General features: G+C 39.0%; 2 protein-coding genes across 2 annotated transcripts in view; both read right to left on the reverse strand.

Moving 5' to 3' along the window:
• The window catches only part of zpax1 (zona pellucida protein AX 1), a 91587-nt gene that overhangs the window by 10331 nt on the left and 68632 nt on the right, over window positions 1–12624 (reverse strand). The window lies entirely within an intron of this gene.
• matn3a (matrilin 3a) lies at window positions 4488–11652 on the reverse strand. Its single transcript, XM_073493346.1, has 6 exons — window positions 11119–11652; window positions 6824–7399; window positions 5651–5776; window positions 5165–5263; window positions 4927–4996; window positions 4488–4830 (listed from the first exon to the last, which is right to left on the reverse strand). Exons 1-5 carry the CDS (start codon window positions 11282–11284, stop codon window positions 4941–4943), a joined length of 1023 nt encoding a protein of 340 aa, XP_073349447.1. The 5' UTR covers window positions 11285–11652; the 3' UTR covers window positions 4488–4830; window positions 4927–4940.

A 12624-nucleotide genomic window follows, 5' to 3' on the forward strand; every position in this document is an offset into this window, starting at 1 on the left:
ATGAGTTTAAAATAAATATCAACATTTCTCTGAAATTAATGATTTAATATTGATTAATATCAATAAAGGAAAACAAATTCAATTAAATCTCATTTAACTTATCGCTTAATTTTCCTGACTAATTATCATGTACGATTAACATCCACTTGTGAAGCATTTTCCTCCATATTATTAATATTGTGTATACCCTCCTATATTTCTATGGTTGTCATTCTTAACATTTGTAAAATAGCAAAACACTGAAGCTTTCTACACAGCTTTCTAATTATGTAACATATAGATGCATATTTCTCAATTGTTTTTTGTTATTAAATAAAAACAAAAAACAGAAATGTCTTTGTTTATATGTATTTCCTCCTTTTATTTCATTTTGAATGTGTGTTTTGTACTTTACTGTGCACTCATACATATATAATATACCATGTAAATATTACTTATATTTACTGTGCATAGTGAGCATATTTAGTACAAAACTTCCTCTGAAAATCATAAAGCACCAGTATATTTAATTAAAAGTCATATAGAGAGGAAAATGTTAGTCTACATATTCTACAAATACAAAAGGTGGATAATTGTCCCACAATGTTATTTCCCCATTAGAAAGCCCAAAATACCATGTGGTGATTGAAATCCATACCATACCAAACCATGTGTATAAGTGATTTCTGATGTCTAAAATGAATGTGTTTTGTAACAGCAGGGGGCAGACTTGACTCATATCTCATTGAAACATGGCAGCAAAGTAATCAGTGCAAGTACTCAAATCAATTAAAGAGGAAATTTTAGTCTGTGGCTTACTTTTCCACCAGTGTTATCTGAATAATGTAGCAATGGGGGTGTTTTTCATTTTAAAGACAGGACTGTGACTCCATCTCTGTCGCACCAGTCTCCGGACAATGTGGACACTCGCTGCAGTAAATACACAACAAGGAGGCAACCCATAAGCAAACTGGTGAGAAATTCTCAGACGATCACCCGGGTGAAGATGTCAACTGTCCTGGTGAAAAATGACACCTTAAGGAAGTAGAGGTCACTCACCAGGCGTGCACTTCCCTTTAGCGGCCCATTTATCTCCAGACCGTGTGGACGAGTTGAAACAGATCAAACGGAGACCAGTTTGACCCAGTGGAAGAAGATGTAGTCCACCGGCTGTTGACACTGCTGAGAAAATGGCAAAAACATACAACCTGTGGATTACATCACATGATTAAAGGGGTTTTCTGCATCCAAAAACATTCAGGAAGTCACAAACTAAGGCCACATCTTAAAACTCATTCCTTAAGAACACTCTAGGGTTTTCATTGTGACAAAATGACCTGATTGCACTGTGTCAAGAGATCAGGTTTGTTTATCCGAGGCCACTTAAAACTCCTCGTAGCTATGGAAAGTCTCAAAAGGAATCTGTGCACCTGATGCAAATACTGTTATGTACACCATCCCGGGGAGTTGGCACTTCCTCTTGAGCCCTAAATGTTGCTGTTTGCTGAGAGAATTAACACAAAGTATCAAAGTCCACTTTGGTCTGGCAGAACCAGAACAGACATCCATCACACACGTTCATCCATCCAGCTCACCTTTCACTGCCGTTTTAATGTCTCAAAGCTATAAGTCAAGTCAGGTTTATATTTTATAAAGCCCAAAATCACAAATCACATCGTCTCAATGGTCGTTTTTCAGTTAAACCACAAACTGTTGCAAGCGGTGATGGAGTGTATCTAAATCCGTTCACTCAAGTACTGTACTTAAATACAATTTTAAAGGCACTTGTACTTTGCTTGAGTATTTAAATTTTATGCTGCTTTATACGTCCACTCCACTACAGTTTGGAGGAAAACATTGTAGTTTTTAATTCACTGCATTTATTTGGTAACATAAGCAACTAGTTATTTTGCAGATTGCAGGATGCACAGTGTTTACCCGATGTCAAACTTTTAATCTGAGGATGATCATCATCACCATCTTGTTGCTGCTGACTTCATTCTCCCCGATGCAAATTTAAGACTTTAGACATTTGTGAGGATTGCTAAAATATTCAAATGTTTGAAACATGCCCTTTATGACGCTTACAAAAACACAATTATCAAAGCACCAGAGGACCGTTAAACTGTTTTGAGATATTGTTGACAATTCAGCTCTGAAACCTTCTGACCAGGGAACTTTATATGTCTTTCCCACTTCTCAGAGGTGTGTGAGACCCATTCATCTTCTTCCTCTGAAACACTGGTGGGCTCACCTCTCTGACCGCCTTGTGTGTGTGTGTGTGTGTGTTAACCATGAAAGCCTGCGCAATAGCAAACAAACATAAAACAGCTGTCTGGTTAAAGGAAGGAGGGAGAGGATCCAAACCAGACTAGAGGTAAACGTTGGCGTGTTGACTCTCTTCCTCACACAGAAGCAGCAGACAGAGACGCTCTGTTGTCACGGCTGTTTCAGGCAAATAGGCCAACTCATTCCAGAGGTCACACGATGACCCCTGTTATGTTTTCTTGGCAGTGCTGAAGGTGTAAAAAAGACATGATGGTGATAACGGTGCAGAAACAGATTGCGGTGCGGGAGAGGTGTTACAATAATTACTCAGAAAATTGATTTAGTCAGTCAAATGAAAAGAAATCCAGATTTATTTTGCATGTATAGTGTTTGAATATGTGTTAGGGATGAGGAAGTGATTGTCCCCTGACCTCAGGTATCACAACAGTTTGACTGCCAAAGTAAATGATCACACATTGTTAATAGAAATGTCAGAGCTCGCCCGTCATGTTTACCTTTCTATATTGACACAGAAATACACTTACAGTTATATAAGAGAGGTAGATATAATGCCTCCTTTGTATCCACAGACACATTTTAGTGTGATATGTCAGATCTTCTGAATACCCACTGAAACTACGTCTTCAATGAGGGGCACAGCTAATGTACAAAGTGGGATTTGCAATAACGATATTTTATTGAAGGGAATCTGACTTGAAAGATCAGAACTCATCATACTCGTGGGTCATAAATAATTTTGTCCTCCTCACAAGAAAAGGCATGTTTACAGTGCTTGTTAGTATTTAATGTATTCAGAGGATAATGTGATTAAAGATGCTAGAAGTTGTTTAACTGGTTATGAAACAGCCTCAATTTAACACTGATGCCTCTGACCTACATAGGCAAATGAGACCATCAGCGAGAAGATGACCTATTACACCGATAATTTTATTTTTGACATTAAATTTTGCCTCCAAAATCAGCAAAATATCAAAGTTCCTTGCTGTAGCTTTAAAGTTACCTTAAGTTATCTTTTTCCCTCATTTTCATGAAACTAAATCACATGGTGTGTTATAGGTAATGCTTTTAAAGCAATAGTCATTCAGTGTATTCATTATATAGTAGTTTGCACTGTTGGTGGCGGACTCCACCATTTCCATGTTAGATTCAAATTGCTTTGCACGATAGATTTCAGGGCGTAAGGCAGAATTACTTTGTTAAATTTACTTTTATTGTTATTATTATTATTATTATTATTATTATACTTTATACATTTTATTAGATATTTACTATATATACTACATATTATTTTACATATATTTACGTATCATATTTTAATCATGTTATATATCAGTCTGTATATGTTTCCTCATGTAAAGACAATGTACATAAAAGATATCCTTCATATTTATCGCGTTCTATTCCTTTTTGTATCCTGTGCAGTTCAGTAGCTTTGTGCGATTATGTTTACATTTTTATACTTTTTGTTTTTTTAGTATATTATGACACAGAGTGCAGCTTTTGCACACCTTAGGGTCGACAGGTGTGTAGGAGAAGACCGAGGGCCAACAAAATCAGGAAAAAGACTCCTGACAGTGTGCGGGAGTCTTTTTCCTGAGTATATTATGACATACCATGTGTGTATTACACAACTATGGTTGCAATCATCTTGTGCAATTGTCCGCCCTGTTCATATCTCTATCCGAATTAGTGAATTAGTTAATAGTGTATATAGTCTTTATTATTATTTCAACTTTTTTCTACTGTTCCATTTTTGGCTTGTTCGATTTTAACTATCATTCAATGACCCTCTGTTCTTGAATCTCAATGAGTGAATTTCCCCCTGTGAGGGATCAATAACGTCTTATATTATTTTTTATTATTATCAATATTAAATGTGATTAATAGATTTTCATGCTACTGATGTCAGCTCAGTTTAGCCTTTATTAAGAAAAAGAGTATGCGCAACAACTTCCTTTCTTGTCTTTTATTGTTTCACTTTCCAGTTTGCTACATTTATAAATCTTGTATGTCATCTCATAACATTCACAGACACAGAAGATGAACATTTATCATCCACGAAACATCATACAACTTGTAACAAACAATAAGACTTTTGATGATTAAACTATATATGACAAAAAAAATTTATTTTAATGTTGAATGCTTCAGAGCATAAAGTCATTTTTTATTCAAATCTGTTACTAAGTAAATCCAATAAAAACCTCTATATACAATATGCAACTTTGTACAAACAGGATAAATGATACACATAATACAGTACAGGAGAAACACTGAAAATAATACTTGATTTCTTTGGTTATCACACGTCACACTATGTTGGTGTGACATGTGAGATAATAGTGTGACTAGCTTTTACAACAGTTTCAAAACACTGCATCTAATATTCATAAAAATCCCAGCTCAAATGTAGATATTGTGACTCAACGGTCCAAAACAGTCTGAAACTTGAGGAAAGTGAGTTCATGAATCACAGCTTCACTCCATGTGTGGTTGAAATCCACGCAGCAGCTATGGGAGGGTGGAAGACAGGAAGCACATGTCCAAACCAGTGAGCTGTCTCTGCGAAAAGTAAATAAACAAAAGGTCAAACTGTGCGGTGGGTGGGAGACTACAAATCACCCTGGGAAAAAAGAAAAAAAAGCTGTCAACACCTACCACTGTGTCCAGCTTCAGGCGGGGCCCACCATGTTCTCCAGACGCTCTATTCTCCCAGACACATCGGCTAGTGAGGCCAGTCAAGGAAACTCAAGAAAACAGAAAATTAAACATACACAAGACACGCTTTTAAATTATATGCCAGCAGGTTGAAATAAGCAGCTTCCGCCTCAGTGAGACGTGCTGCGGAGAATGTTTATAATAAATCGTCTTCCATCTGAAACAACAGGAAGGATATTCTTGGCCGTGAGCTGCTGGATGGCGGCCTGCGTCTGCTTCTGGAAAACCAGCCTGGCTTCACATTTACACGGATCCTCCACCACCTCCACCTTCACCTCTTCGCCGGGAGAGAGCAAATTTCACATCAGCGTAACAGATCATGTAGAGAGTGAAAAAGCACACAAAATACCACCCACTCCACTTTTTACAACTAGGCCGCTGAATCTCAAACAAATAAAACACGCATCTAAAGATAAACACTTTTCAAAATATTCTACATTACTACTTTGCAGAAATATTTGACCTAATTCTGTAATATTACCTGATAAATGTCCAACAAATGCTACAGTCAATTACAGAAATTATCCACCAGTTGGTTGTGAAGTTGTGAAGCCAAACACAAACTGCACATTTCCTTTTTAATCTTTTACACAAATACTTTTAGCATCAATGTCATGACAAAAAAGTCACATTTGCTGCAGGAATCCATCCAGGTTGTTCTTACGTTTCAGGGAACATGTTTTCTTGTCCGCATTCAAGATATAACCATTCCGGCACTTGCAGTAATAGGAGGCATTGCTGTTGACACATATGTGTTCGCACTCATGTCCCATGGCACAGGGGTCCAGACCTAGAACAAGCAGGGATTAAAGGATGGTGCTGTCAAGATGGCGGCATGGATACATGTTCATGTGCAAGCATAGGTTAGATTGTGTTAGGTAAGGAATGGCTCTGCATGTATGCTGACAAAAAGAAGAACAGTAAATTATTTATATACAGCAATTTCGATTCAATTTGTGATTCAATAAAATGACATTTGCAAGCTTTTTCTCAGGTGTTACTACTTGACCACGTCACTTGTGGTGGAAAACGTGGTCCATTCTTACGCCTTCACCACATCTCAGCCAAGATTTGCCAACTGCTTAGGTTCACTGTGTGTTGGACAACACAGGTTAAAGTCAGAACCCTGAGGTGCAACAGTAACAGCACATTAGTTACGTGGATAAATGATTTCATAAGTAATATGAGGACAAGACAAACAGACAGTCACATGGGAAAAGTACAAGTTCACAGCAGAACCTCATTTGTCCAAATCTTTAATTAACAACTGGCTTCAGGTCAGTGAAATTTTCACGCATTTCACCAGCAGCAAAGAGTGCTTTTTGGGATTCATGTCCGTACAATGTGTGGGATTTAGAGGGATCTGTCTGCATAAGAGAGATAGCCTAAATCTTTCACACTGGCCCTTTAGTTTCCAGATTGCTTTGAAAAAGTGAAGTTCTACTGTGTATTTCAATCACTTCAAATCAAAGGGATACATTCAAAGCAATCACCATAATGACGCTTTGTTTGCAAAACAAATTACTAATGATCGCGATACACATTTTTGCTTTTAAAAAAGGAAGCTGAAAGTTTAGGGCTGCATTGCCCCAAGACTTTACACTGTTTTTACTTGGCAGCTGCAAGCGGGTTCTAGTGCCGACATCTGCAGTCCATGTGGGGGTTGAGAGCATCTGTTATTTTTCCTCATGATGTCAGAGTTTATAATTCACTAATAACACAGTAAATGATCCACAATCTGCAACAAAACCCCCTGTAGACTGTAGGTGCCCCTTACTGAGGAACTAGAACCAGGGTTAATGGTGGGAAAAACCTCTCGCAGGTCGCTTTGTCCTACCGCACAGGGTCTCCCTGAACTTGGAGGTGAGCTTCTCGATAACGCCATACGTCTCCACATAAAAGACGTGGTCGTCCAGAGGGATGCTGGCCATCAGCTGCAGGGAGCGCATGTCAGCACGATCCACTCCGACAGCGTAGATCTCAATGCCTGAGGCCCGAGCTGCAGCAGACACTTCCTCCACCTGGTCTTGAGGTCTCCCGTCTGTGACAATGATGGCCACCTTGGAGATGTTCCTGGAGCGAGGCCGGGCTCCGGACTGCTCGGTGAAGGCTTCATTCACTGCAGTCTTGATGGCAAGGCCAGTCATGGTGCCGGCCGCCAAGGGCTCGATGCGGGAGATGGCTTTCTTCATGTCAGGTTTATTGAAGTGGTCTTTGAGCAGGAACTCGATCTTGACTGTGCTGGCGTAGTTGACCACAGCCACTCTGGTGGCGTCCGTGCCCACGTCCAATGTGTCGACCATGTCAGCCAGGAATATTTTCACCTTCTCAAACTCACCGGGACGCACGCTGCGAGAGCTGTCAATGATGAAGACCAGGTCGAGAGGACGGCTCCTGCACTGAGAGTCTGTCTCTGGTGATCAACCAAACCATGGCAGGGTTAAGTCCATTTAACACTAAAAAAACAGTTCATTATTCAGAGAAACAGTCAAGTTTGCTGGTGAGAGTGATACAGTTAACAATCAAGGACAAAACACAGGGCACTTTGGGATGCACAATACACGTTACCATAGTAACATAAGGAAGCTGTTGTGCATCACTGCAGTGGTGAAATGATATAGTATGCCAACATTCATACTGTATTATTTCAGCGTTTCAACTGTACATCAGAGACGTATCACAGGACATATCCTTTTATCTCATTTCCCTGAATGAAAAGGATGCTTGAAGCGCACACATAAAAAGTGACATCACACCTAAACATGGAGACAGTGGGAGCCCTGCCTGTCCAATCTCAGTGTGCTCCTCCTCACATTTCAAACTTTAAATGCACATTTAGGTTATCTCTTCCAGACATCTTAAATTATTGTCCACATCTCCCATTTCTTAGTAAATTCAAATGGGATAAAAAAAAACAAACAACATGATGCCAATTCAGGCTGCTCCCTTCGTCTCTTGCCACTAAAATATATCACCATTAAAAATGAAAAGACATTACTTTTAAATAAAATGACATCTGCTTTAAAGGAACAGGTGGATAGTTTGGGACCTTTGCTTATTCGCTTTCTCGCAGGGAGTTAGATGAACAGAGACATACCCCTTTTCCGTCTGTATAGTAGGTATCGAGCTTTAGCCAGCAGATGCTAGCTTAGCTTATCTTGGCATAAGGACTGAAATCAGAGGAAACCTCTAGGTTGTATCCCAACCCATCAAGTACTGACGCGTTGGGATGACAGCCGACCCGCTGAGCTTCAGAGGTGCTGGTAGGTGGATTTTACCTCTGGACAGAACCAGACTAATTGTCTCCCCGCTGTTCCCAGTCTTTATGCTATGCTAAACTAGCCGTCTGCTTGCTGTAGCTTTATACTTAATGGACAGAAATGAGAGTGGTATCGATTTTCTCATCTCACTCTTAGAAAGAGAACAACCAAAACCCATTTACTCCTTTAAATAAAATGATATCTACGCTTATATATTTATCTGACTTCAACAGATCTGACCTGGAAAGCACTGAGGAGCATTGTTTGGGTTGGAAAGCAAACCTTACTGGTAATATTCTACCTGTCTCCACAGGACTGATGGTGGTGATGAAGCCGCTTTGGGTACTGACCGGTAGCGTCACAGGAGCGGTGGTCTCCACTGGCGCCACAGTGGTCACCACCACTGGCATGATGGTTGTCATTGGTGCCACGGTAGTTGCTGGCAGCGTTGGCAGCACTGTTGGCTCTGGTGGAGGTGGAAGGGTAGGGAGGTGTACCACAGGGGTTGTTGGCACTGTTGGGTCTGGCTTTGTTGGGCATGGACCTTTCAGTTTGTAAGGGAATGGGCCTTTGAATCTTTGTTGAGGATGGTGAGCTACTGGTGGGGACAGACCTTTGTAAATGTGGTGCATATGCGGTGCCACTGGCCCTTTGAATCTGTGGTGATAGGGCGGCATGGGTACTGAGTGTCTGTGGTAAGTCACTGGAGGAGATAGAGGAATAGGTTGATACACTACCGGTGGAGGGATCCTTGGTGGCTGGTAGTGGTAGTGAAACCCTCCTCTATACGTGTAATCACTTCTGTGAACTACAGGGCCACCAGAAAGGAGAAGTGATAGAGAACATTAGTGGGTTGAAAGCAGGTAAACAGGAAAGTTGTGTAAGTTGACATTGTGGTGACAACAGACAAATTATTAGTTGAAGCATGAGTGTAAGTTCAGCCATCTCTGTTGTTTGCAACAAGCTGGGATTATTCTTGTCAAACACCCAGTGAGAATTTCAGATTTCATGCATGTTGTGTTTGAGAAAAGTCTAAAATCCTGATGTTATATTTGTGGTTCAGTTGCATCATTGAAAGATAAACTACCTCGTCTTAAAAAATTGTATTTTTATTTTTGACTTTCAAAAGTAATAAAACATGTGATGTGCAAAAATAAATGATTATCAGACTATTTTTATTAATTTTGTGTAAACAAATCATAACTGGTGGCAAGAGATCCAAAACGTCTAATGTGGCTAGAAAGCAGTGATGGCATGTAAAATGTTTGCACATTGTCAGCTTTACTTCTGTTTTATGCATTCATGCTTCTATTTCACTACATTTCAGAAATATTGTACTTTTTACTCCACTATAATGATTATAGTTGCTAGTTACTTTAAAATCAGCATTTTACACACAAAACCACTGATGAGCTTTAAGTTAAAGTGAGCTGCACCTTGACCGACAACTAAAATAATGCACATACTGCAAAAACTCCAATTATCTGATATACTATATAATAATACAATACTTATAAGATCTATTTTTCTGCATAAATAAGTATATTTTATTTTGCTGACAAAAATTCTGAATGCACATGCATGAAACAGTGTTTCTCAGTTTGGAGGAAGTATTTATATCTTGTGCTGAAGTACAAGTACGAGTACAACAATGTTAAAATACTCCATTACTGTAAAAGTCCTGCATTCAAATTATTTTTATGTAAACAAATCATTACTGAACAGTCAAAACATCTATTGTGACTTTACTTTAGCACTTTTGTTTTTTTGCATTTATGTTTCTATTTCACTACATCTGAGAGGGACAGACTGTACTCTTTACTCCACTACATTGATTATAGTAACTTGTTAAAAAACAGCATTTTACACTTAAAAACCACTGATGAGCTTGAAGTTAAAGTGAGCTTCACCTTGACCGACAACTACATTAAAATAACCGTTGACGTTTAATCCATTAGCAATTATTATTATCTGATTGGTTAAATCATCTGTCTATATTACTTGGAAACTCCTGCTCTGCTCTGCTCAGTGGTCATGATCACATCTCCAAACGTGGGCCTGCTGTAGATTTTGTGGTTTTTGTCCAGATGTCAGAGTTTTCATTGGCCCGTTTTTTGATCAGATAGTTTTATTGAGTACAAAAATGCAGATGAAATGTTTGGATATTAATTCAAATTGTTCTTAGTATTCAATTATTATTTTTAAAGTAACTGAGTAGTTTACATGATGTAATGCATACCTATGAGTGTAATTACAAACTTGGGAGGAAAAAAAACAAGTTCCCAAAAAAATGACCTGTTTACAGTAATTTGAGTTGATGTAATTAATTACTTCCATCCCTGATATTTGTTGCCAGAAAATTACTTTGGATTCTTACGTACATTTAATATCAGATACTTCAGGACTTTTACTTAAGTACTATTTATATGGCAGAGTTTTACTTTTAACAAAGAAATATTTTAACACAATATCTGTACTTTTACTCAGGTGTGATTTTTGGGTACTTTTTAAAATGATGCTCATCACATAAGTAAGTAACAAGTAGACACTGTACAGACACTCTCTAGTAGCCTTATCATATATGTTGTTCTTAAAGGTAATAATGATTTGAGTAACTAGCTGTCAAAGTAAAAAGTAGACTAAATTGCCCACTGAGATGAAGTAACACAGAGGTATTAAGTAACTCACACCAAAACTGTACTTAATTGAGTGAATGTAATTAAGTACTTTCCATCAATAGTAGATTTTTTTAAATTTCATTTACAATTTTAAATTGTTGTATTGCTACTTTTACTCAGCCAAAGTAAAATCTACTTCTTCCACCACTGCTATGATTTACAAAAAGTCAGAAAAGATAACAAGTGACACTTACTTGCTGGGTTCAGGGTCCTGAACGGTGGTCGGCCATTGTGTCTGCTCTGTGCGTAGCTCTGTGCGGCTGTGAGCTGAGGGTCCCCCGCACTGAGGTGGTATGTGGCCAGTACATCTGCCAGCAGCAGTGAGGCGCAGTACAGCAGGCTCCAGAGCTCGCGCTTCATCGTGTCTGCCTGCACAGGGTCCTCTGGTGGTCTGTCCGGGGTCCTGCTCTCAGTGTCTGAGGGTCCAGCTCTGCTCGGCGGGGCTCCGACCGCCTCCACATATGAGGGGCTTCTCAGGCCAACGCGTCAAACCAGCTGCCCAATCCAAACGTGGGACACGACCTCCAGGACGCGGTACATGACGGTATGTATGGAGGACGGTATAGAAAACGACACACATATCCGTGTGAGAGTGAGTACAGGATGTTTTTTTCAGTGCCAGGTATTCGGACCGGAAAGGAAAACTATTTGGTGGATAAAGTGTCGTAAAAATATAGGCCACCCAAAAGTCATCCCTACTTGATTAAAAGTAAAGACACCGTCTCAAAAAACTACTTTGATAAAAATTAAAGTCACCTATACACGACTTGAGTAAAAGTCTAAAAACGAGGAAAACCCGGAAATCAGTTAGCATTTTGCACTTCCGGTTCCCTCGTGTCAAAGTCAATGGGCTTTTTGAATGGGTATTTGGTTAAATGCCTGAAACAACATCTGTGGTTGCCACAGGCTTGAGATATTTACACGTTTTGTTCTACGACATAAAATACATCAGTAAATGTCCCACGATTTAATTAAAAAGCGCTTACATGTCTGAAAAACTGCAGTTGCTAACAAGTGGCTAAACAAGACTATAGAAGTTGTCGGGGACATTAAATGTCATCACACCAAACACGGAGACTCGTCTACTCACTAGTTGTATTATTTACAGGTGAACTTCAGTTTTAATTATTCTAACTAACTTTACAACTTGTAGAACTTGTAGTACTGTGTACAGTAATTGTTTAGTAAGATGCTTAATGGTAGTGACCTTAGCTTTTTACTTCTAGCTATTTAATTTATGCTTTGAAAATCACAAAAGTGGTGTTCAGATGTGAGGATTATCTTGCTGAACAAAAACATAAACTTGTGTTTTCCATAGAGCTTATTTTACTGTAAAACAGCAATAATCCTAAATCTGATTGAAAAATCTGTTTAGGTGGAGAAAAAAGCCTATTCAAAGAGCAAACTGCATAAAACTACATAAACTTGAATAATTTCCAAGTTAAATCGTAGTAAACTATATATTGCTGGATCTGAAATCTCATTGTCTACATGATGCATCAATCATCCAGAGGTTGGCTTAACTGGTTCAGGAGAAAGAAGAGTGGGCCACTGAACTACACAATCCCTCATTGGCTGTTGTAGGCTCTAGGGCGGGCGTTATTGTCATTTTTCCAGCTTGTATTATTTTTATTAGTTTAACTCTCCATATTTATTGCCGTCTTGGTGTGCGTTGGTCTCTAAAGCCATTTTTGATTTCT

Source organism: Pagrus major, chromosome 22, assembly GCF_040436345.1.
Source record: "Pagrus major chromosome 22, Pma_NU_1.0".
Classification (NCBI taxonomy): Eukaryota; Metazoa; Chordata; class Actinopteri; order Spariformes; family Sparidae; genus Pagrus; species Pagrus major.

Excerpts from the sequence above, each read along its gene's own strand:
- matn3a (XM_073493346.1), bottom strand. The coding sequence starts at position 11,284 with ATGAAGCGCGAGCTCTGGAGCCTGCTGTACTGCGCCTCACTGCTGCTG. Across the intron at positions 5,777-6,823 it reads GTTCAGGGAGACCCTGTGCG|GTCTGGACCCCTGTGCCATG; the intron begins GTAGGACAAAGC and ends TGCTTGTTCTAG. Across the intron at positions 5,264-5,650 it reads GAAAACATGTTCCCTGAAAC|AGGTGAAGGTGGAGGTGGTG; the intron begins GTAAGAACAACC and ends CTCCCGGCGAAG.